This window comes from Monodelphis domestica, chromosome 2, assembly GCF_027887165.1.
Source record: "Monodelphis domestica isolate mMonDom1 chromosome 2, mMonDom1.pri, whole genome shotgun sequence".
Classification (NCBI taxonomy): Eukaryota; Metazoa; Chordata; class Mammalia; order Didelphimorphia; family Didelphidae; genus Monodelphis; species Monodelphis domestica.
In genome coordinates this window covers 414696596-414723086 of record NC_077228.1, presented here as the reverse complement: position 1 = coordinate 414723086, position 26491 = coordinate 414696596, and the positions used below count along the sequence as shown (strand labels likewise).

The 26491-nt window shown below is 35.5% G+C and overlaps 2 protein-coding genes across 8 annotated transcripts in view; one reads left to right on the top strand and one right to left on the bottom strand.

The window, feature by feature from the left end:
• REPS1 (RALBP1 associated Eps domain containing 1) overlaps positions 1-15542 on the top strand; it is a 97317-nt gene extending 81775 nt beyond the window's left edge. For all 7 annotated transcript variants that reach the window (XM_056818876.1, XM_016428923.2, XM_007484633.3 and 4 more), the window contains 7 exons: positions 132-250; positions 4414-4478; positions 6081-6266; positions 9037-9132; positions 12621-12769; positions 13288-13393; positions 14147-15542. In XM_056818876.1, coding sequence (XP_056674854.1) covers positions 132-250; positions 4414-4478; positions 6081-6266; positions 9037-9132; positions 12621-12769; positions 13288-13393; positions 14147-14215 — 790 coding nt within the window. In that variant the 3' untranslated portion in view covers positions 14216-15542. The remainder of the gene's footprint in view (positions 1-131; positions 251-4413; positions 4479-6080; positions 6267-9036; positions 9133-12620; positions 12770-13287; positions 13394-14146) is intronic.
• A 1324-nt stretch (positions 15543-16866) lies between these two features.
• Positions 16867-26491, bottom strand: part of ECT2L (epithelial cell transforming 2 like) — a 111094-nt gene continuing 101469 nt past the window's right edge. The window contains exons 17-22 of the mRNA XM_007484635.3: positions 25639-25712; positions 25383-25539; positions 24452-24517; positions 22659-22747; positions 19875-20047; positions 16867-17197 (exon numbers count right to left, since the gene is read on the bottom strand). Of these exons, the coding sequence (XP_007484697.2) occupies positions 17061-17197; positions 19875-20047; positions 22659-22747; positions 24452-24517; positions 25383-25539; positions 25639-25712 (696 nt within the window). The 3' untranslated portion in view covers positions 16867-17060. The remainder of the gene's footprint in view (positions 17198-19874; positions 20048-22658; positions 22748-24451; positions 24518-25382; positions 25540-25638; positions 25713-26491) is intronic.

The following is a 26491-nucleotide window of genomic DNA, read 5'->3' as shown; positions in this document are numbered from 1 at the left end:
AGAACCGATCGGTTAATTGGGGACTTAGTAAAACTGTAATATTTGTTATTTTATATCATGTTTATATTTTTAAAAGCTACAGTAACTTGTCAATGGTTCAGCTAGTTCCTTTTATGAATTTTATTTTGCAGGTCACATTCAGGAACCTCTCCAGATAACACTGCACCTCCTCCCCCACCTCCAAGACCTCATCAATCCCACTCTAGATCCTCATCTTTAGATATGAATAGAACCTTTACAGTTACAACAGGTAGTGATTGGAGAATGGTGATATAAGCTAATTTTAATTAAATTTTAAAATTTCTTCAATGTAAGGCATATAATGTTATTTTAACCCATTCTTAATGCATGTGCTATTTTGTAGCTGTTATTCCCTTTGTAATCAAAATGACCAACCTTAAAAGAGCACAAAAAAAGTTTTGAGACAATCTATCTGTCTCTTCTTTGCAGAAATGTGGGGGATTATGTGTGTGGATACTGTATGTACTGTAAGGGATGGCCATTATATTGGCTTTGTTGCTACTTTTTAAGGAATGCTTTGTTGAAGATGAGAATGGGAAGGACTTATTTAGAAATGAAGGTTATGTAACAAAAGGTAGCAATAAAATATATTGAAAGGGCCGCTTTAAAAAGTTCTTTGTGAAGTTAACTCCCTGAATAAGCTAATACTTCTACAAAAGTTTCACTTTCAAGCCATTGTAGCTTTATTTTTTTATTTTACATGTAGCCATTTGAGTTCTAAAACTCCAGAAAAGGCTTTTCTTTGTTATTTGCTATTTGTATTAAAACTTTTATTCTGTGCTAGTCACTGAATTATATTTTTATATATATGTACATATGCATATATATATTTATACTGAATTTATATTTAAAGCCAAAAAGAAAAATTTTAAAGAGTTTACTACTTTCTGTGTGGAGACAATCTGTAATCTGGAAGTTTATACAAAATAAATACAAGGTAGTCATGAAAGAGGAAGGCATTTGAAGAGGGTAGTAGAGAAGGCAACTATTATAATTAAATGGCCTTTGCCCTGGTGTTTACAACTGACATGGTTGATGACCCCTTGAACAACCCAGCTTCTCCTTTCATCAATTTCTTTCAGCATATAAAACCAATTCTACTGTGTAGCTGCCCCAAGGAATGGGCCATATCTTAGTTCATACCATCAGCTCAAACTGGTTTTCCTCTCTGACTTTGAATTCTGAAGTGTTCCTGTGACTGCTTCTTGTCTTTTCATCTCTGTTGCACTCCTGATTCTAATCTTACATCTCTCTGAACCTTGCCTGGTCTCCACCCAGCACTGTTCTAGACTCACTTTATCCTCTTTAAAGCCTTGATCCTAGGTAAACAGTTCCACTAGCACATTATTCTCTGCCTTTTGATCCATTTTGTCATTGGATGCCCCTAATCCCTAAATTGGACCCCGTCTCTTCCTTCTTTTAGCTGATTCCTGAACTGCCAGATACTATAGTTAGAAGCTATAAACCAAAGGTGTAGTGGATAGGGTACTGGAATTGACATTGGGAAGTCCTGGGTTCAAATCCGTCCTCAGACTGTTAGTAGTTCTGTAACCTTCAATAAATCACTTAACGTCTTTTAGCCTCAATTTTCTAGACTTGCTAACATATAAAAGTCTTTCTAGCTCTAGGTCTATGGAACTCTGTCTCCTAAAACTCCCAATGTTACCTCACCCCCCTTCATTTATTAGATGACTCCTATCTTCTGATTTTTCTATTACTTTCATTATTGTTTTTTCCCTTCCTTGTGTCTTGCCTTATAATAGGTGGTGTTAAAGGGAGGGTCTTTGGGGGATGTTATAAGATGATTTGTATTGGGCAAGTATCAGGTTGTTGACTGTAGGTTGAAAGACCAACTGAAACTCAAACCAGGGCAGAACCTGGTCTGAGGATGAACACCCAGACCACTCAGTATCAAGGAAAGAATTTAATTAAACAGGGATAAGTTGAAAGGGGAATAGGGTAACCCTGATTCTAATTTTCTTTAAAGTCCCAAGGATCTAATGTCGCTTCACAGAGAGTATTCACAGAGTTGGTCTTTACTACTCCTCACTTCACTGGTCTAAAATTTCCAGTCCCTGTTCTAGCTAATCCTGCTCTAACATTCCCATTTATAAATATTGAAGGGAAATGGCCCATGGCAAGATTAGCAGGGCCAAGGGGAAAAATTCCTAGTCCAGATGGACTTAAATCTCACAACAGCTATACTTGACTGGATGTTGAGTCAGACTAGCTCTAGTTCAAGGATCTTCTTCATGGGAATCACAGGTCTTAATAGGAAGGATGGGTAAAGGTAATCCACAAAGTAGGTTGCCAGCAAAGCCTTCTAGATGCTTGCAGTCAGCAAACCCCCAGAGAGGCTCTTATGCTGCTGAATTTTTTTGCTCAACCCCCATTTTCCAAGATTCCAGAATCCTTCCTTTTGGTCTCATGCCAATCTCCCTTACAAACCTTCCTCTCATGCTTATAACCCCTCTTACTTATAACAGTGGTCAAAGTCACTCACATTAAAACTCTTTTTCATTTTGCTCCAGTCTTGTAAGGAACAGATGTTCTTTCCTTGCCTAGGTTAATTCATTTTCTAAGTAAGCATCTCCAGGCAGTAGCTTTTTTTAAAAAATTTTTATTTATTTATTTATTTTTTTGGTATTCCCAGGATTTAGAAGTTAGGTACTTAGCACATAATAGGCATTTAGTTAATGTTTATTGATAGACTGAATGCCCTTGAGCCTATCCTTCTCTATCTTCTCAGGAAGTATGCCCCTCCAATCATTTCCTTCCCTCTCTTCTATTATAAGGTTCAGACTTCTTTTGGACATTTTAGCTCCTTCATAGTCTGACTTAAACCTGTCTTTTCAGGTTGATTGTACATTATAACCTCTCACTACATTCCAGCTTTAACCACTTCAATTTTAGGATGTATTATTAGGAACTCATTATGTTAGCATCAAATAACAAAATTATATCATCACTGAGGGAGTCAAAAATAAACACACTGACTCTATCAATTACTTTAGAACCTTAGAACATCAACAACAGAAGGACTTCCCAAAAATGCTGCCTCAAAATTTAAAATGAGAGACAAAGTAACAAGAAAGTGATAGGGGAAGAGAGAACTTGTAGATGGGTAGGGAACCTATGCAGAACTGAATTGGGGAAAAAAGTCAGAACTGAGAAAGTCTGATTTCCCATTGGTCCCATTTGGCCACCTTTTTCCTCTTTTCCTGAAAATCTTCTGAAAGCTGTTGCAAGTTCATCCACAGATACAAACCTGCCAGCTGACTAAAGAATTGCCCAGGGAGCCAAAAATCTAGAGTAAAGGATACTGACACACTCCTTCTCCTTCAGTAAACAAAAACAACTGAATTTTGCAGCTAATTAGCAAGAGTACATAATTTAAAAGGACATGTTTGCACAATCTCTCAACCTGTACATCCTATACTGCTATCCTCCCCAGTGTTATCTCCTTTATAGTGGTCAAAATAGTGTTCTTGAGTCTTTATATCCCCCCTCCCCTCTCTCCTACCCCCAATACACACTCACACTCTCTCTTTTCTTAGAATGTTGATGTAAGGATGCTTTTCCTACTATTTGCTTGAGTGCTTGCCCAGTCAAAGGAATTGCTATTTCCGTTCAGGGACCAGTGTTTTTACTGATCTAAGTGCTCATTCTATTCATTTTACGTCTTACTTTAATGGAGAATTGAAATCATACAGTAAATATATGGAGCAGCAGGAGGATAGCAGTTCCTTAAAGACAGGATTATTTGGTTTTTTTGCTTTGTTTCCCTAGAACCTTGCTTATAATAAATGTTTAAAAAGCATTGAACTGTACCACTGTCTTCACAGAAATTCTAGGCAACTCTAGACTGTTCTTTATTCCTTACCACTCATTCTCCTGGCAAGTCTTGCTAGTTCTACTTCCATATATCTCCCATCTGCCCTCTACTCACTACTTAAGTTCAGGCCCTGCACTTTTGTGATAGCCTTTCTATTGAGTAGTTAAGCCTGGTATTTAAGGCTCTTCAAAATCTGGCTTTAACTTGTCTAACCAACCATATTTCATATTAGGCTTTTTTTTTTTTATTAAACCCTTACCTTCTGCCTTAGAATCAGTACTACATATTGGTTTCAAGGCAGAAGAGTGGTAAGGGCTAGGCAATGGGGGTTAAGTGACTTGCCCAGGGTCACATGGCTAGGAAGTATCTGGGACCAAATTTGAACCCAGGACCTCCCATCTCTAGGCCTAGCTCTCAAACCACTGAGCTACCCAGTCCCGTCCCCCCCCCCCCCCCCCGTATTATTCTCATTTTACACTCTTGATTCTTTAGAGCTTGCCTTTAGATGACTGCCCCCATATATTTTGCAAGAGAATAATTATTATATATCCCTCTAGGACAACAACAGGCTGGAGTTGTTGCCCATCCTCCTGCAGTGCCTCCAAGACCACAGCCTTCACAGGTAATTGATTAGTTCAGCATTTGCTTTTGAATTTAATTTATTGCTGCTCATAATCCCATTTTGCTTATTAGTCATTTGATCCTTTCATAGAGTAACTGGAGGTGCTTAATGACTATTCCTAAATAACATTCAACTAGGTTGAATTAAACCCAGTTTGGGATAATGGAATTCAAATTATTTGAGTTCATACTACCTTTTTTTTTAAACCCTTACTTTCTGTTTTAAGCAAAGTTTGTTTAAGTCTTTTTTAGCCACCGAGCTGCCTCCTACTGCTAAAAAAACACACACACAAAATGTCATTTCTTTATCAAGGAAAACAATTGCTCTGAATTTTAGTATAAGTTGTAGGTGACACGTCAATTAATTGTTCTGAATTAACTTCTTTGCATTAAAAAAAAAATCACTCTAGAATAGCTGTATGAAGCAATGGCAGCAATATCCAAAAGAAGTGATTTCTTAAAAACATTTAAGGAGCATAAGAAAAAAAAGGTACTGAAGCAGAGTAAAGAGAAGTGAGACCCAGAGGAAACCTTATACAATAATTAACTGACAAGTAGTGAACAATCAAAAAGAAGGGAAAACCAAGTTAGTGTGAAGGAATTTATAGAAATATCAAAAGGCCAAAATCAAAGTAGAAAATAAAGTGCAAATTTTGACAAATATAAAGAGAATAAGAAATTAAAGAAAAGCCAAATCTTTGAAAACTAGAGAATGAATTTGGTGAATTGTATTTAAACAAATTACTTCTTTTCACAATAATTGTACTAGGCCACAAGACAGAAGAGATTATTTAATTACAATTCCCTAACTTCAAACTCTTGTTTTTTAAAAGTTACCATATAAGTACAGATAAGAATTTTTACTTTTATTTAGTTTGGCCATTGCCCTTTTTCTTTTCTCTCTTCTTTCTTCTGCCAACAAGTATCTTCTGAAAGTGGACTTTTACCCCCTAGAAACTAGACATTTCTTCTTTTGAGTATCTAATACACTGTAAATTTACAGATTTTACTTTTTTTTTTTTAAGTTCTGGATATTTCCCAACTACTTAAAAAAAAAATCTATAATTCCCAAGTCTAATGTTATAGATTAGGAAATTGAGTGGGACCTTTTCTTTTGTTGACATCAGTTTTATTGGTAATTATTAAACTCAGAAGTGTGTGATGATGGGCAGCTTGGTGGCTTGGTAGATAATATTGGTCCTAGAATCAGGATGTCCTGAGTTCAATTCTAGCCTCAAGATAATTACTAGCTATGTGACCCTGAGCAAATCATTTAACCTCTGTTTTCCATAATCTGCTGAGAAGATGGCAGGCCAGTCTAGTGTCTTTGCCAAGAATACTGCATATGGGACCTAAAGAGTAAGATACTATTGAACAACAAAATCGATAATGATATATTAAGAAAAAATATTTATATGAAGGAGAGGCAGTAACTAAGGTGAATCAAGCATATGCTCAAATTACTTTAGGAAAATAAATAATATATTAGCCTATATTGCAGAAATTTGTCTCAAAAGTGATATAGTAATGTGCACAGAATAAATATTATGTTAAATTAAAATTCACATTCGTTATTCTTTCCATATTATTTTCTTGATTATAGGCTCCAGGTCCTCATGTGCATCGCCCAGTGGATGCTGAAGGCCTAATAACTCACACTAGTACCTCACCTCAACAGATACCAGAGCAACCAAATTTTGCAGATTTCAGCCAATTTGAAGTATTTGCTGCATCTAGTGTAAATGAAGAACATGATGATGAAGCTGAGAAGCATCCAGAAGTCTTGCAGGTTAGTAGTTATAACCATGTATTTTTTCCTTTTAAAGTAATAGATCTTTGTGCTTTCATTCATTCTTATGTTTTTTTGAACATTGGCTTTCTGCTAAGCCCTGAGTGAGTGGGGTTTGGAAAAAAAAACCATGGTCTATTCTATCTAGGACATTATATATATTCCAGCAGGGAAGCCGCATCATATACACAAGTAGCTAAAATATAAGCTAGACTACAAGAGTGCAATATATACCATATCTTTAATTTCTGGTAATGTGGATAATTCTTCTCCCCCAGTTGACATAGATTACCCACTGCTCTTTGACATCATAGTATATTGTCCCTGAGAGTTTCTGCAGCCGAAAAAAATCATCACTCTATATTCAGCACAATTTCTAAATTTCAGCATGGTTTCTAAATTTAGTTAGACATGTTCTTGAACAACATACATAACAAGGATCTGAACTAAGTTAATGGTGATAGGAATGGAGGTAAAAATAAGTTGGAAAGACTTTAAAGGGACAGAAGCAGATAGAGAAAGAGAGTAGTTTATAGATAATTTTAAAATCTTTTGAATAAGAGTAAAAAGGAAATTGGTAGTATGTAAGAGGGAGCACATTAGAGAGTAGGAGATTGACCAAGGAAGTGCAGTGCTTTTTTAATGTAAGAAAGAATTTTACCAAGCTTGTCAAGAAGGATGAACCTACAAGTTGTGAGACTGGTTATCTAAGCCTTGCCACTCTTCTGTCTTAGAATTGATCTTAAGACAAAAGGAAAGGATTTAAAAAAAAGAAAAAGGAATTCTTTATACATGGTGAGGTCCTTCAGATGCATCTGTTGTCAGATAAGATAGCTTGCTGATTAAATCAAACCTTTCTAAGTAAGAGCTTTCTAAATATTAACTATTGTTTATACTGTTGAGTTGGAAAGCTAGGCAGCTCACTTAGCTTGGTCCTTTTTGTAGCCCTTGCAGATGGACAAGAAGCTGGGCCCTGTACCAGGTAGAAGAGAGTACTTTGGATTGTACTTGGAAAATTTCGTGTCATTTTTGATGACATTATGTGTCTCTCTGTGAGAAAAATATTCAACCTGTAACTTCAGTATATTTGCCATGATTATGTAACTGGGAATTATGCAGTACTACTGCTTAATGAGGCAGTTGTATTGAGGAGAAGTGGGAGATGTATGATTGAATATATAATTAATTGCACACACAGGAAGTGGCATAAAAGATCAAAAAGATATATTATGAGAAAAGAAGGTGGGATGGGTCATGTAGTAAGAGTCTTTGAATATAGCTCAAGTGAGAAGCTATGCTCATACTTACATATTATCTAGAGGGGGACCTCCGTGTGTTGGGTGAGTAAATGTTTTCTGGAGAATTTATGGAAGGATAAAGAATAAGTCAGAGAATGGAAAGGCTCAGATAGATTATGACTTGCTTCAGTGACCAATGAATGATCACAAATTGATGGAATATCTTGTTGAAGTAAAGAGATAAAATAATTCATTTGGTAATTAACATATAGAATATAGTAGTTTACATGAATGTAGACTGTGAAAGTATAAGATCCACCAATAACCAAGGAAGAAATTTGCATTTCTGAACTTTTTGTTTTATTTAGATTATACACAATATTTTCCAGATACTTTTATGCATGTAATACTAATATAATGTTAAAGCATGTACAATAATTCTGTATAGTTTTAAAACATAATGACTCTCCAAAATTATTCTGAAGCATATCAATTACTGATATCTTTTAAAAACATATGTAAAGGGGCAGCTTGGTGGCTCAATGGATTGAGAACCAGGCCTAGAGATGGGAGGTCCTAGGTTCAAATCTGGCCTCAGACATTTCCTAGCTGTGTGACCCTGGGCAAGTCACTTAACCCCCATGGCCCAGCCTTCACTTCTCTTTTACCTTGGAACCAATACACAGCATTGATTCTAAGAGAGAAGGTAAGGGTTTTTATTTTTATTTATTTATTTATTTATTTATATGTATGTATACTATAAGCATGAAAACCTGGCATACTTCATCTGAAGAAAGGGAACATCCTTTGTATTATATAATGCATCTTGGTTTTGTATCTACTTGAGCTTATTTTCTTAGTATTTGTTATGTGTGCAAATTACTACTTAGAAAATTTATTTCATGCTTCTTGCTCATACAATTTATTCTCACTCTCAACCATCCTATAACCTAATTTTTAAATTTACATAGTTAACTTCATAGAATAATCATGCTTTGGGCAATGAGGAAAATAAAAACAAGATCACCATCAGCAAATTAAATTAGGTAACTTGTTCTATATTATCTGTAATTACCATTCTCTTATCTATAGTAGGTAAAAAGCAAGTTAATAAATCATGGACTAACATTTTCTTGATCTTAGCTGCAATGTGGCACTCAAGTTTAGAAGCTACTAGTTGTCCCAGAAGTGCTATAGATTTTTTTTAATCTTTAAAAATCATTTAGAGGGGGCAGCTGGGTAGCTCAGTGGATTGAGAACCAGGCCTAGAGATGGGAGGTCCTAGGTTCAAATCTGACCTCAGCTACTTCCCAGCTGTGTGACCCTGGGCAAGTCACTTGACCCCCATTGCCTAGCCCTTACCATTCTTCTGCATTGGAACCAATATACAGTATTGGCTCCAAGACGGAAGGTAAGGGTTTAAAAAAAAATAATTTAGAGGTGGTAGTAGCACTGAGAAAATCATCAGGTTTGTTTTACTTAACTGATTTAATTACTCTCTAAATGCTTACTTATACATTATGTATTTGTAGGTTGAAAAATCTTCTGAACCTTCAGCTTCTCTTAGAGTTGCCAAAACAGATGGAAGAGTTGAGGAAAAGACAGCTGCTAGTGCTCCTGCCAATGCGGTATCAAAGAGCCTTTTAAAATATTTGTTTATTTTTATGCATATACAGTATTATATGTCATGTTTTAATTTTTAAGAGACTTAAAAACTTATAGAACTTCAAGAGAATGAGAAATCATCGAATTCATTCTTTTGCCTTCAGACAGTACTATACTCAGATCATCTTATTTAACACCATAGTTTCCATTAGCAGCCCATTTCAGGGCTTCATATCATAGTCAGTACAGTCAGAAAGGTTTTCCTAATGTCTGGAAAATAGAATATTTGCTGAAATTCAACCCAAGTAGTTCTTTTATAGCTTTTAGTGTAGCTAAGTGTAAAAAAGAATTCTTTAATTTCTTTAATTTAATGGGGTAGCTGGAGGTCCTCTCACCATAGAGATGTGTAGCAATTAACTAGCCCACAGTGATAGGAAGTAGGGACTAGGGAGTGCCTTGCTGAGCAAGCATCATTTGCAGGCTATCAGTTGATGACAGTGAGGAGAGGAAGTTAAGGCTGGGTCAGTTACTGACAGTCAGGGCTAGCAGTTGTGGGGAAGTTGGCTGCTGGGCGTGAGTTGGGTCATTGGGGGTTGGTTGCTGGTGTTGTGGGATTATAAAGGCAGGCATGAGCTTATTTAAAGGGCTTTTTGGCTTTAGCCTTTAGAGGATTTTTTGCCTCTGAAACTTCAGGGAACAGGAGTCAGTCTCTGAAGCAAGGAGCGTCTGAGAGTTTAAACACTGACAGTTGAAGGATAAACCTTATTTAAGGAGGTGGGTGGTGGCTGTTTATTAGTGTAGATAGGTAGTTAGTGAATCAGTTTTAGGTAGAGTATATTAAATTAGGACTGGTCTGACCAGGCAGAAGAACCTGTTCTTGAAGACAGAGTAGGGTTTTTAGAAATTTTAGGTTGTATTAGGAAATTTAGGTATACTTAGAGGGAATAAGATTAGTAATCTCTCTTTCCTCCCTCCCTCTCCCTCTCCTTCTCCCTCTCTCTCTTCCCCACCCCCCTCCATATATATATATAGAGAGAGATATGTATGCACACACACACATATTTAATTGTTAAAAGCTGCCAGAAGTTTTCTTTTCTCTGGCTTAAAGGGATAATATTAATTTACAATTCTACTATATTCTAATTAAAACTTAAATTATTAAAAGCTGCTCTCTTATTTTGTCAAAACCCCATTTTAACCCTTACATAAGGAAAGTAACTTCACCCTTCCAAGTTGATTTCATAATTGTCTTTTTAAAGTAATTTTAGTGGTATATTCTTGTTTTCTCTTTTTTGTTGTTGTTTAGGCTTGTGATTTTACCAGAGTAACTCCAACACACCAGCATCCCCTCTTTGCCAACCCATCCAGTTCCCTGCCATAGCACAAATTGGCAAGCCATATATAATAACTTACTTCTTGATAATTCTGTGGAACACTGAGAGGTTAAATAATTTGCCCTTCCTTATTCTAAGGCTAGCCCTCTTTCCATTACACCTCTCTTGATTCCTTCCTCTCCCTTTCCTTCATAAGTGTGAAATGTCAATAGTTAAATTGAAATTTTTCTTAAGTGTATTTAATTAAAAACAACTGATATTTATTAAGGGAAATTCCAGTACAACAGACCCTTATTTAAAGACTTTTTCTGGACAAAACCCTATTTTAGCAATTAGGAATAGAAAGACAAAATGAAAATTAGTATGTGAAGTTAAGGAATTTCTGTTTTGTTGAAGTGGTACAACATATTGACAGATACAGACACACAATTTGAGTAGAGACAGAAGTCAGAATAAGCTGCCTGTGGGACACAGCACAGGAGCTAAACCTTAAAGGAAACTAGGAAGGCAAGGATAAGAAAGGAATGAATTCCAGGCATGGTGTACAACAAAGATAGGTGATGAAATGTTGAGTTTAGGGACTAACAAGCAAGCTAGTTTGATTGGATCCCAGAGTAATCTGAAGAGGTCACTTGGATCCAAATTGTGAAATGTGTTAAGTACCAAGCAGAAATGTTTTTTACTTAATCATGTGGTATCATGTAGTATATGGTAGAAGCAATAAACTATTTAAAGATTCTTGTGCTGAAGAGCGATGATGGTTGGCCTTGGACATCCAAAAAATTATTTTGTAGTTTGAATGGGGAGAGACTAGAAACTTGGAAGTTCAATTAGGCTACTGTCATAGCCCTATAAAGACATGAAACAGGCCTAAATAAGGGTGATAAAATTATGTGAAGGATGAAAAGGGGCTGGTTGCCAGAGATGTGGAGATTAAACCTACAAAATATTTTAACTGCTTAGAAATGGGACTGAGGGAAGAGAAAAGTAAGTGACTCCATAGTTGTGAACCTGAGTTTCTAGAGGATAAGTTTTTTCAGCAGAAGTAGAAAGGTTTAGAGGGGGGAGGAATAGTCTTAGAAATTAACAGTTTGTTTTGGAGATAATGAATTGAGGTGCTCTGGGTGCTTTCTATGAAGTCTAGATGGAGAAGTCCAACTGTGGCAATTAATCATGTAGTCCTTGAGGTCAGAAGAACAACTGGGACTAAAAGATATATCCAAAAGATATCTACATGAAGATAATTGAACCTGTGAGATTGATGAGAGGGGATAGAATCATGGGAAGAAAGAATTTGATATGTATTTTTTTTTTAGTTCTTCAAGTTTTAGGGCAATAAATTCCTTTAGCTTAATCATCTCTGGATAAGAGATGATTTTATTATAAGCCATAATCAGTGAGTGACCTATTTAAATTTTTTTTAACCCCATATCTTCTGTCTTAGAATCAGTACTATGTTTTGATTCCAAGGCAGAAGAGTGGTAAGGGCTAGGCCATAGGGGTTAAGTGACTTGCCCAGGGTCACACAGGTAGGAAGTATCTGATGCTGGATTTGAGTCCCATTAATTTTAAGAATCATTAGTTCAATTTCCGATTCAGAGGAATCTGAGGCATTCTATAAAATTTTTTTGTAAGGGAATTTGAAAGAAATGTATTTTTGTGCCTTATTTTATTAAATGCTTTTTGAAGCCTTCATTATAGTCAAAGTAAACTAATTCCTATAGTTCTTGGTTAACAACTGCCATCTAGATTATTTTTCCCAGTTACAAAAATTTGTTTTATATAAACCAAGTCTTTATTTTTAATAACTTATAGAAAAGAAACTGATAATGTATTGATCTTTTCTCTGGAACATTTCCATCATCTAGATTATTTAGGAAGTAACATAAACTTGGATTTCTAGAGATTGTCCCCATGTATATATTATTGCTTCTGATGAAAGGAAGAGGAAATGTTTTGAAATATAAAGTTAAATTGAATATGGTCTCCCAGGACTCAATAGTTAATATTACCATTACTTATTATGCCAATAGTTATTCATTGTCCATAAAGGCCTTTGGAATAATAATAACTTGAATAAGGTTTTTATCAAGATCAATTTATTAAGCATCTACTCTATGTAGGGCATATAGCCAGACATTGGGAATTAGTTATTAATTATTTTGTATTACTTCTAGGGCAAAGGCACAACACCTCTTGCTCCACCTCCTAAGCCTATTCGTAGAAGATTAAAATCAGAGGATGAACTAAGACCAGAAGTTGATGAACATTCACAAAAGACAGGTGTCTTAGCTGCCGTTCTAGCTTCACAGCCTTCTATACCTAGGTAACCAAAGCTAAAATTTAAAGCCATATTATTTTCCTATTCAGATTGAACAATATTGTGGTTGCATCAGATTGAGTTGGGTAAAGGTACACTTGTTCTTTGAGTAACTTTTCCCATTTATTGGTAGGTATAGATTGCTTTAAACTTTTTTTCCTCTTTATTAGTCCTCTGCTTTCCTTCTCTCTCCTTTCTATCAGAGTCCATAATGGCTGATTTGGAAAGGTATGGGGAAGCCATTATATTTCTTTATTTCTATCTTATTTAACTAAGTCATGGGTCAGAATTGTTTTTTAATTTATAATTTTTTAAAATGACTAATATTTTAACTATAACTTCTAAAATTCCTTTTATTTGTAGTTTTAGTCTTCTAGAATATGGATCGTTATGAGTTGAATTATCATAGAACAGCAAAAAATGTCTTCTATGTCTTAATATGAAAGGAGTAGGATAGAATTTCTAGAGATGAAGGGAATTCAAAGATAAGAAATGGAATATATTTTTCCCCTTTATCTTCTCAGATCAGTTGGGAAGGATAAGAAAGCTATTCAGGCATCAATTAGACGCAATAAGGAAACCAACACAGTTTTGGCCAGATTGAATAGTGAATTGCAGCAACAATTAAAGGTAATGAATGACATTTTCTGGGTCTGTAACTATGACAAAAAAATCTATTATGATGGTATTTTGTTTCTGTGGGGAAACACTGTATTTTTAAAATAATTTAATGAGAATTTGAATCTTTAACAGCACTACCACAAACAACTATTAATTAATCACCTCTTATATGCAAGGTAATGTACTGGGTACTAGGGGTACAAATTGGTGACAATTGGTGACTTTCTCATTAATGAATATTAGTAATTAGGTAGAGATTTAGCAATGATCACAACATGGCTGTGAAGAATAAAATTGCATTGTTTATATGAAATCCAAGATATTCCAAAAAAAAATGAAATATAGCTAAGTTCGATCACCAAAAACTAAACTTAAACTGACAGATCCATTTCTGCTTCAAAAGTTCTTATATATGATTTCATAAGTTATGTGTCATAGAGTTAATCTTGATATGAACAATCCTCCTTTTTTCTGATTTTTTAAAAGGCAGATTCAGCCTCCTTAAGTCAGTAAATGTATATGTGAAAAATATTTGCCTAAATCCTAATTTTAAAAAAGTTAAATTTACCTGAGGAACGCTTCAAAGAAATCCTTATGTAGCATTGTATTATGTAAAGCAAATAATTACTTCCTAATTGTTTTAGAAGTTCATCTATTAGAATGTGATACATTCTTAAAGCAGGGTACATTGTTGTTAATAGGAAATGTATTCTTTGAAATATTCCTGTATATGTTACTTTTACATCTCCTAATCTTTTTTAGGATGTTCTTGAAGAGAGAATTTCCTTGGAAGTTCAACTGGAACAGCTTCGGCCATTCTCTCACCTATAAGCCAATTGCCGTTAACTGTGAACATATTCATTTTTAATGGGGTATTGGGCTCTCTCTAAGCCAGTTTGAAGACCAGACATTTAGCTCACTGCTCTCTATTCAACATTAAGTATTGTGGTTGTTTTGTCCTGTATGTTCACCATTGTATTTAAGGTTTTTTTTGTTTTTTGTTTTTTAATTTCAACAATAAAGAGGGCCAGGATGACCTTTTTCTGAAAGGAATGTTGTATTTGTTGCCACTCCCAAACCTTGTTGACCCCCTGACATAAGGAGTATGTGATATTGGTCCCTTGTATTATGTTTAAGTGGCCAAAACTTTAAACTGGAATTTATGTACATAACGGGCTTCTCAGCTGCATGTCAAGCACTGTCCACAGAAATGTCTTTAGAAAAGGTAAAACAGTAAAGTGTAATGACTCCTAGAGTTAACTCTCTGGGTTTCATTCTTTGCATATCATACATTTATTTTTAAAGTAGGTCACAAAAACAGACTCCCTTCATAGTCTCTAAAATTGACAGTACTGTAGTAGGCAAAGCATTCTTTGCTTACATATTAGGTACAGAAAAAGCAGCCCGTTTCTTTGCAATAAACCAAATCATTCAGGGTGCCACAGAGTCTTCGCAGGCTGCCTTGCCATATCAACCAAGTTGTCATATTTCATAGTTTCTTAATAACCCTTCAGAGTGTAGCTAAAAATCACCTGTCAAGTTTTTCCATACATTTTTGATTTAGCAGAATTCATGCAAACAACTATGATGTAGGGAACCTAGTGGTCCTTTCTCAACTCACTTCTACAGAAAAAAAAGGCATGGGGGGGATTTTTTTTATCCCTAACAGAGATTAAATCTACCCCCACCCCCACCCCCTGGCCATCACTTCTATCTGCATGTTCCACACACTTATCTTTTAATAATTCATATCCACCAGTCTTTACTGTAACAGGTTGTCATATATTGTGTGTCAATACCTCTATGAACTTTAATTCCAACAAAATACTTAGGATTTCTGGGTTACTGTCTGTCATCTTGTCATTAGGCCTTATTCTTTGGGCATACAGACAGGCTTTACACCATTAACAGAGTTCCCTGAGTGTATTCTACTATTCAGGTTGATGTACTGTATTAGGATTTGTTGTATATTGTATGATACATGCCTTTTGATCTCATGTGTAAATTTGCTTTAATTGCTGACTAACAGCAGATAATCTATTTAATGGCTTATTCTGGCTGTGGGATCATAGATGTTAAACTGCATGGATGTATCTCAGCAGAATCAGAACTAGCAAATGTGTGATTTTTACACCAATAAAACAGCACAATATTTTCATTTTTGATTCTTTCTTAACTGGGACTAAAAACCTAAGTAAGAGTTTTCTGCATCATGAAATGAAGACACTGATTTTATATCTGCCAATTAGCAAAAACCACTAACTAGATTTCACATTCTTCTGCCTCTGTTGTCTAACTAAACACTTCTCATTGCCTTAGGAAGCAAGAAGGTAATGAAGATAGCCCTAAGAAAAGTGAAGGTACTACATACATCTTACTAAATCAATTTCTAAATGACTGTCCCAGAAGAACTTTAAAAATTCATTAAAATGGTCTAGTCAGAATACTTCAAAAACCTAAACAACTGCTTATTTCAGCAGTAAGTCTGTTGTCTCTCTGTTTTAAAGATTATTATCCTTTTTTTTTTTGCTTTTATCAGACAAAATATTGTGTAGGTAGATTTGGCTAGATTTCATATTTAGTGATTTTGAGTTTTTCTGTGAAAGAAAATAAAATAGAATGGCAGAAGGAAGATCTTCCCAAGCTAAACTGTATATGAAAATAAAATGTCTGAAATATGTTTAAATATCTTTGGAAATCTATTCCCTCCTCTCCCCCGCCCCGCGACCAGATCTGTGATTGCTTCTCTCCAAGGAAATCCCAGCGAAGACATTTCTTTTGACAACATAAGACACAGAAAGATTAAATGATTGGCCCATGGTCACTCAGCTAGTATGAACCAGTGGTAGGCTTTGAACCCAAAGATATCCTTTTGTCTAAATCTTTTGTAATGTAGCCTCTCTGACCTTCAAACTTTTAAGACAGTGTGTTATATTCCAGATTCTTGTTTCATCTAAATTTAGGACTATAGTAACATTAAGAAAACATGCCAAATTCTTCAAGAAATAAATTATTTCTATTATCTAGACCTCTCTGTAAATATTTTTAATATATTATTAGCTTGAAGAAAATTTAAGTTGGGATATGCCTGATGAATGTGAAGATCTTAAAGATGTATCATTTAATAAATCAGAATGTTAAAACTAGTAGAGACTTTATAGATGGCCTGATACAGTGTCCAAATTTTACAGCTGAATTTTACTGGCTTTTAAGGAGGGAAGGTGACTTGCCCAAGATCAAACAATTAAATGGGAGAGCTGAGTCTCACATGGAAATCTTTTGGCTTTAAATTCATTTTTTTCCTATTATTATAATGAGAGAGAAAGAATATGTGTGGGGGTGTGTGTGTGAAATTCCTCCTGGTTTTGTTATTTATTAGAGCATTGAATCCAAATTTACTATCATCTTTGAATAAATTTGTTAAATCACTACATGCTAACAGTGGATATTAAAATCAGTTACCAAAAACAGGGATCCAAATGTTAGGCTTAATTATTTTTGTTAATTATAGTAAATATTTGAGCATAAGTCACTGTCATGGCATTTAAAAGTTTTGAAAGTTCCATCCTAGTTAAACTTCCAACCAATGAATCACTTTAATATTAGCACTTAAAACATTTAGCCTGTATCCTTCAGAACAAATAATGAGTATTTAGTGGTTCCTTTGGTGTTTTCATTAAGTCCAGTCATACTTCTCTATACTGCTTCTTATTGCACTCTGCAACACCGACAACCATACACATTTATCCTCATTCTCTGTTGAACAAATCCATTGACGTTTTTGTCCTTGTAGAATAAATGCATTCTTGATATCTGTGAAACAACAAAAAATGTTCACTATATTAACAGTGTTCTGCTAGAAGGACTCAAGATTTTGGGGCTAGTGTGCAAAGATATTTATAGCTGATAAAGAATTTGGATTAGTTATTAATCATTAGCATTTTCTGAAAACATTTAATTTTATCAAATAGATTATTAGGTAACAGATTTTAGCCACAGAGTTTCCTAAAAATTGTTCAGGATCCAAATAACAGAAAAGTTTTTTTTTTTTCATTTATCTTGGATAAGAAACCAATTAGCATTTTCCCAAAGGATTCAGTGAATGGATTATTATGAAAAATCCTTGTTCAGAGAGTTTGTGCCATATATTAAGCTTGTAAATAAGAGATTAATTTCCTAATGAATACATAGATGGCGAATCCTATAAATGCTTGATAAATTGACTACAGAATATACAACATGAAATAAATGTGATTAATGGATAGGAGGCTATTTTTGTGTTGAGTATTGAGAATGAAACTAATGAAAAAAGCTTTTAGATAATAAAATCCAAGAATGGCCTTTGTCAGTTCTTTTGATTTCCATGAATAAAACTCAGTTTTGAGATAAGCTCAACTAAAAGCATATCATTAACTTGCCTCTTGATGTAAAAGAACAATGAGAGATAATCCAGAACATTTTAAAACTAAGTCAGAAAGGAACAGCTAAGTGGTTCAGGGGATAGAAAACCAGGCCTGAAGATAGGAGGTTCTCGATTCAAATTTGGCTTCATATACTTCCTAGGTATGTGGCCCTGGGCAAGTCACTTAAACTCATATTGCCTAGCCCTTACCACTCTTCTGCCTTGAAACCAATATACTTTATATCAATTCTAAGACAGAAGGGAAGGGTTTTTAAAAAAATTAAACCATAGAGATAAGTACATTTCATACTTCTATACATATCAATTGTTAAGAACTGATGTTTGGCCAAAATCTTATCTTTTTATAATTAATAGTAACCTTTTTGCCCTAGTAACAACACTTATCACATTTTCCACATTTAGATATTTGAAGATTTATGATCGTGACTTCTGTTAACTTTTTCAGCTCCAGGATAAACTACTTCAGTTTCCATGACTACCCATCATACACAGTGATTTTCAGATCTGTTAGCCTCCTTGTCAGGAGCAGCAAAGTAGCACAGTGCATAGAGTTCCAAACCTGAAATCAGAAAGGCTTCTCTTCCTCAAATCAAATCTAGCTTCAGACATTAGCTGTGTGACCCTGGGCAAGTCACTTAACCCTGTTTGTCTAAGTTTCCTCATATGTAAAATGAACTGGGAAAAGAATTAGCAAACCACTCTTGGATCTTTGCTAAGAAAACCCCAAACAGGGTCACAGAGAGTTGGACACAAGTGAAACTGAACAACCATCATCCTCATCATCCTTCTCTGCATGCATTCCTGTTGGTTAAGAAGTCTCTTAAAATGTATTACCTGGAAATGTCCAAAGTCTCTAGGTGAATGCAGATTGGGTCTATTTCTTTCTTTAATCTGGATGCTTTATGTTGTTCCATAAAATGTATTACCTGGAAATGTCCAAAGTCTCTAGGTGAATTCAGATTGGGTCTATTTCTTTCTTTAATCTGGATGCTTTATTTATGTTGTTCCATATGTTAACAGAACTGAAAATGGTATTTTTTTTTAACTCTTTTGTCTTAGAATCAATACTATGTATTGGTTCCTCAGGAGAAGAGTGGTGAGGGAGTAGGGGGGAGTGACTTGCCTAGGGTCACATAGCTAGGAATTGTCTCAGGTGAGATTTGAACCCAAGACCTCCCATCTCTAGGTCTGATTCTATCCACTGAACCACTTAGCTGCTCCCAAATGGTATAATTCTTGAGAAGATTACATCAGCCTGTTCATACATTCTGCTTGTCAACTAAAATTCCCAGGTTTTTCACTTGAGCTAAGCCAAGTTATATGAAAATAGCTTTAGAGCTAGAATTAACCTTAGAAGTCATAATTCAACTCCCTCCTTTTTTTCTAAAGAAACAGATCCAGAGAGTTTAGACTTGTTGAAGGTAGGAAATAAGCAGCAGAATTAGGATTTAATGTTCCATCATAGCTTTTTCTAATTAAAAACAAAACTGAAACACTTTTTTCAGCTCAGCTGTTCTGACCTGATCCCATTCTTACAAGTTTGGGTCACTGGTTAGTAATTTGCCTTTGCTTGTATGTGCATCTTTTATTACCACCCTCTTTGCATGATCCCTGCCTGCCCCTTTTAATCTATGCTCACTCAGAAGCTTCTAATATCGTCAGAGAGGTTTCTTTAGCTATGACCCTCATTTGGATTTTATCATCATTGTATTATCAGGATTTAGGTTCTTGGAGCTCTTCATCCTCCTTGAGCCAAATTTAATTTGAGTTTTCAACTAAAGGAATAACACACTTTTCTTTTCTCAATTTTTTTGAAGTCTCCTTTTTCAGACATCAAGTTAACATGTCAGACTATACCCAGCATTCTCCTCCTTTACCATCTGTCCTGAAAATAATTTAGAACTCACTTAGGACTTAAGTATTTGAATCTAAATCTTGGGGAATTGTGAATTTCAACTGGTAAATGAAAAGTTTAGTTCTATACATTATTAGTACTTTGTAGACCTCTATGAACTCTAGAATTCTGCAGCATCCTAAAGCGACCCGACTGGAAGAGGGAGGACATACATTTGGAGTCTGGGATGTCTTCTATTAGCAGTCTGTGAAGGGCTGCTATTGCTAGAAACTGATAAGTTGTCCTAGTAGTCCTCTCAAATGGAGTGTGAGTGACGGTCCGATGAGAAACAAGAAGTGCATCACTGAAGAGGAAAAGGCTGAGATCGTGGATGTGTTCATATAGCCTATGTTGACATGGGAGAAAACAGGATCATGAATTAGCCAATGGAGCCCATGTTACTGTAGACCCTTTGAATGGGTCTGGTATCCGAGTAGTAACATTCCCTTGAATCTGTTGAAAAATGATGTGGAGATAACCAGTCCGGCTAGACTGGTTTGGACTACTGAGCTAATGTCCATATTTCATAACACTGTCTGCCAAGAAAGCCAACAGTAAGACTTTTTCCCATATTTTTAAAAAAACTAAAAATAGTCTCAGTGCTTTAGTTTTTCTCATTTTGATGAAAGGTTGGTAAGTCAGAAGACCTGGCTTCCAGTTGTGACTGGAAGTGGTTGTGTGACCTTGCACGCCACGGTTTCTCTGACGTTCCACTTCCTCATGTGTAGAGTGGGGTTACTTCTTGAACCTCCAACTCACTGTACTGTGTACAGCCAAACGAGGATAAGACAGATGATAAAATGTGAGAAGATAAATAATCCTTTAGTTACTCATGAGAACAACAGAAAGGAAATGCTCAACCAATTTCATATTTGTCTTCTTATCTTGGTTTTTAATGAGCCAAAAAAGGGCTTGGAAATCGTTTGTGACTCGGTTACATTGCTTGAAACACAAATGTTACTGACTTAAGTTTACACTCATTGGGATATTCAAGTTGCTTCGTGTAGCAAGTGCACCCTGTTTTATAAGATTTGCCAAATTTCCTTAAATGCTAGAATTGACATATTTACTGTACTTTCAATATACAGTGACCACAGATCTTAGCTGTTCTTAGCCATTTTACTATATGTTGTTACTCATGGGCTAAACTGCCTTTTCGATCATCAGGTTGTATTGGTAGAATGAAGAAATGCAGCTATTAAGTTCTGGTGATATGGAGTCATTTTCACAAGTTTCTCTATAAATGCAAATATTCTAGAGAATGTGCACTGGGAGACCCTACCATTTTTTTTTTAGTGAAGGAATTTTATGGAAAGGACTCTTGTCTGAGCTCCTACAACATTTCTAGAATGACTTTTTTTTGGTCATTATAAACAAAAATCCTAAATTTTCCAATGGGGGGGGGGAAGAAAGGAGTTGCAGTTAATGCTAGAAATACATGATCCCTGGCTGTCAGTGAACATAACATTGGTGTTATTGATTACATGGATTCATGCCTGAAATGAGCAGAGATGAGAACATTGGTTTAAAAGTTTTTTTGTGAAGGATTGGTAGGACTGAGGGGAAAGTCATTTTGTGAGACTGTCACCACTACTTTCAAAATAAGGAAATGGGAACAAAGATGTCAGATGTCTTGTGCAAAGTCATACATCCATTCAATTGTCTGTCTAGTACTTTCTTCCTGTTGTGTTTTGTTCATGTTTCCCATAGGGCTACCTTGACTCTTCCCCTTAGATACAGGTATAAACACACAAATCATTTCTGCTTTATTCTACCAGCCCACTCTCTGTACTTGAAGCCTACACTTCAGCACAATAATGTTAAGTTTTGTGTGCATGGCTTGTCAGAAAGCTGACGATATGCTCATTGGAGTCAAGATCAGGCATCATAATTAAAGAAAAAGTTTTGAGGTTATAAATTTTACATATTTTTAAAGCAGCTTGAATGATTTAATAACAAGAAATTGAATAGCAAAGCTTGAGTCATAATAGAAAACCTAAATAATTTCCTTATGATTTTCCTCATTCCATCTATTTGCTTAGAATTTCTAGTTTGACAGTTTCCACTTTGATAGCTCTTCTCTATCCTACCTGACAGACTTTTTAAAAAATCCTATAGTCACAAAGAGAATCATGGCATAATTGTATAATCTGATTTTAAATGAGGCAAAAGCTACAATACGCCACCTGCCATATGCCAGTGGGAAGAATTCTGGGAAATACTAACTTGAAGTGATATGCAATTCTCCTGAGAGAAAGATATATAGAATCATTGATTTCTCTACATTTGGCAGCCATCATGTTCAGGAATGAAGTAGCTTGATTTTAATCACAGTATTGAGACAAGGGCTTTCAAAACAAAAAAGAGAGTTCATAGTCAGAAGTACTTAGGGCTTCATTTTTAAATTTTTTGTTTCTGCTATGAGTAGTTGGCCAATTAGATGGAGTGAATTCTTAGCATTGACTTTAATGATCTATTCCATTCAATTCAGTAATCATAATACTAACAACCTGCCCTGAATGAGGCACCAGGCCTGGACCTGGTAGGAAAAATTAATTAGAACCCACATCTGTCTTGTAAGGACACAAACTGTATTTGCTCAGATCTTGCCTCAGCAAGAAAGCTTTATGCTTGAGGACATGCATCTGAATGTCAGCTCTGTCCACTTAGGAATAAAACTTCAGTTCCTGAGCATCTGTTTCATCATCTATAAACTACAACAGTAGCATGAAATACCTACACCAGAACGTTGGTGTGACTGAAGGGCTTTATAAACTACGAAGCACCATGCCAACAGGAGCCAAAGAGGAAAGCAGCAACCCACCATATAATCCTGGCCATTGGACTTTGGGAGGGAATGAGGAACAATAATATCTTTGGCCATTCTCTACCAGCCATTGAGAATGCCTAGTGAATTATGTCAGGACTTTGTGTGGTTTTTGTTACATTCCTTTTACCTTAATGAGAAGCAGTCTTCCTCATTGCAACAGAAAAGCTGGGCCACATCTTGTACTCTAATTAGGAATCTGTTGCCTTCTGATAGAGTCTGTGATTCAAATGTAAAATTCAAATAAGATAACCAATTAATAGAAGAATTTTTGTCTTTTAAAATTTAATTTAACTTTTAATTTATTTGTTGGTTGGTTATATTAAAATACCCAGGTGCCTCCCTCCTCTTCCCCACACAAGAGAAGGCATCATTTGGGGGGGGAAAAATATGTATATATATGCGCATGTATGTATGTATGTGTAAACTATGTCTTTCATGTTTGTATTTATCAGTTCTTTCTTTGGAGTTAGACATTCACAAAATTATTCTCCAAACATTAATTCTGTTGCTGTATATAACGTTCTTTTGGTTCTACTTAATTCACTTTTCATAATTTTGTGTAGGTCTTTCCTTAAAAAATAAAAAAGATGAACTTGCTCATCATTTCTTTTGGCACAGTAGGATTCCATCATAATCATGTGCCACAACTTGTTCATCCATTCCCCAACTGATGGGCATCCCTTCAATTTCCAATTCTTTGCCACTACAAAGAGCTGCTATAAATATTTTAGAACATTTGGGTTCTTTTTACTTTTTTCTTAATCACTTTGGGATATAATCTCACCAGTAGTATTGCTGGGTCAAAGGTGTATATACCTTCTATTTATAACTGAGCATTATTCCAGATTGCCTTAAGAATTTTTATTAAATACCAAGCACTTTGCTTGGTTGGAGCTGAGGAGACATAAAAAAAAGGCTTTTGATATAAAAAAAATCCTTTAGTATAATCCCATTCTGTAAGCCATTTGACGTCACTGAATAACTATGCAACATCCATTTTGTTGCTTAATTCAACTCTGAAAACTATTTTCAATGAACTAAATTATTTTCTTAGATTGAGCCTAGAATGAGTAAATGGAAAATATATTTGTGGAAGTTGATTTATATTGTAAATTTCTTGATTAGCTTTTTTGGGAAGAGGGGAATTTAAAAGGCTGAGGGAAGCAGCATCCTGTCCATCCCAGATGGACAGTCAAGGCAGGTCTCTGATGTTTAAGAGTGGATGGTCCTGCATAAACACAACTCTCAATGTTCTAAGTGACTGACTATAAATTGTAGGAAGTTGCTGGCTGACCTGCTTTGTCAAAAGGAATTTCTTCACCTGGGAGTTCCTTATGTCAATGATGCCACAGGTCCAATCTCTATCCCTTTAAAAGCTAGTCTGGCTCAGAATGAGAGAAAGCAATTTGAAGGGAATTCTATAGGAAAATGTATAGAATGCAGTTGCTTAGGTTAAGAAATAGACTCCAGACATATGCAAGAGAGAGAATCTATTTTCACTGATAGCTAAAGGAAAAGGCAATGCCAGAAATTGTTCTGACTAGTTCATGTTCAAAAACGGAGACTTTTTTCCCTCTCCCTGTAACTTTTTTCTTCTCTTTGACAAAACAGACTTAAAAACAACCCTTCCCCTGGCCTGTCCAAATGACAAAAGTCAACTAAGATTACTGAATTTCCAGCCCATTAATATTTTCTGAACAGTTTTTGTGTGAAGAGTCTCATGTTAGTTACTACTTTGGTGGAAAAACATAAAAGGGTACCCCCAAGCAAAGGCCTGATTGCAGTCAAGGCTTGGACCTCTGGTAAGGATTGTACTTCTGCCCTTTCCGTGAGTTACTACTTCTGGGATGCTGGGCTGCTAAACTATCTGGAAAGCATAAGTAGCCATGGACACAAGAGAAGGCGCACTGGAGTACTTACAGGGCATCCACAGATACTTCTTTCTACGTCTGACAGCTGGTCTTTCCTGTTGACATTTTGCTTCAACTAGAAAACAAAGCCAAAATTGAACATTTTCTGTTGGTGTTTATAAAGGAAAGACAGTTCGGTATGATGTTTCTTTCTACAAAATTGAAGACAATACTTTCAAAATCTCAAAATCAGATTTTGTTCTTAGCCTTCTGAGAGACAAAAAAGAAAGGAAAAAAAAGGAAAAACAAGCTCCTATTTTCAATCTGTTTTTAAAAGCAGTTTCTGGAGCATGTCCTAGTATTTATACATATTTAGTCCAGTGCCTTATACTTATACAAATGTAGCACTCAAACAATGACAAATGAGCATGGTATATTCCTCGAGGGCAGTCTCTCATTTTTCATCTGACATACAACCCATAGTTAAATGTTTATTGAAATATGAGCGAGTAATAACCAGGAGGTACAAAAAGATTTTGAATTAGTAAACTTCTCTGAATCAGGCAGAAAAAGTCAAATAATGCATTTTAGAAAGATTTTCAGTAACATGCTCTGGGAGAGGGGAGAAGAGGAAGGCTTTTTCTAACTCTTATTTAACCAGAAAATGAAACTTTTGATTCCATTCAAAGAGCTTCCTAGTTGATCAAGATTCTATTGTCATTCATTAGTTCTTCTCTGATTTTGGAGTGGGGGAGGTGGTAATCTTGAGTCACATGGTTTGAATTACTTTGCTACAGCATCGTTAGCTTTAAAGAAGTATAAAATCAATCAACAGACATTATTAAAACAAAATAGAATTTTCTTGAAATGAAAATGTTGATCTTGAGAGAAAGATTTGCATAGGAACTTGGTGTCTTATGGCCAAGATATCTTTATATTCATTTCTATAAGAACTAGCTATGTCAGTTCCAGAAGCTCCAGGGTCATATACATCAACCAACCTGATTTATGTACCCGATGTATCTTTTTATTTGTTTGATTGCAGTAGTCAGATCTTCCCGGTCGCCATGTTCTGAAGGCGTGTGAAGCCTCAGACCGTAAAGAAGGTTAAGGTATTCCTCAAATCTTCTCGATGGGTACAAAAGCAACTCCTGTAGGCTGCACATAACAAAGAATAGGTCAAAACCACCTGGAAAACCAAATAGACTCTGGTTCTCTTGCTATTTGGCCACAATAATTTTCCACCTCAAAACTCACCTCATCATTCTTGTAACAATAGTCTTGTCCTGTCTCTTCAAAAATGCCCGGAATGCTGGAATCATTTCTCGACACTGAAAAGTGAGGATGACACAACTTTGTTTTATAATTAGGACTTTGCTGCATAACACCACAACCATTCTTTCCCTTGTGTAGCATTTCCATCCAAACTGAATGAAAATCAGTATAACATTAATAGAGTAGAACCCTGTTGTATTGGATTTATATACACCAGAGGGCTAACCAACCCCCCAAAACCTTGTACATGACCATGTACAAGAAAAGCCTCTTATTACATAGACTCTTCCAAAGCAACATGAGCATTTATTCTTTCTGAGCCAGTCTTCTCTGTAAAATGGGGATAATGATACCTGCAAATATTTGCTTCACAGGTGCTTATGAGGGAAATAGCTATTTAACCTTAAAGTATAAATGTGAGATTATTATTTATAATCCATATGCTACATATATATAGGCTTATCCTCCAAGGTGGATTCAAATTCTAAGTGGGTTCAAATTCACTTTACTAATAAAATCTTCAAATACCTGATCAGCCCAGACTCTAGTGCAAGTTTCATCATTAACTAATAGCTTGCCTAACCTCCTGCAGTCTCAGGGCTTCAACTTCAAAACAGAAATACAATTTACCTTATTCCTTTCAAAGGGATACATTGTGAAAGTCAAATAAGAAGATGGGTGTGAACATGCTCTGCCAAATAGGATGATAATCCGTATCGAGTCAGCCTGAGATTGAACTATGGTCAGTAATGAATCAAGATCCCAAACCAGTTGATCAAAAAGAGTTACCAAATCACTATCCAAGATGAAAATGTAAGAAATCAGGGCGAGATCT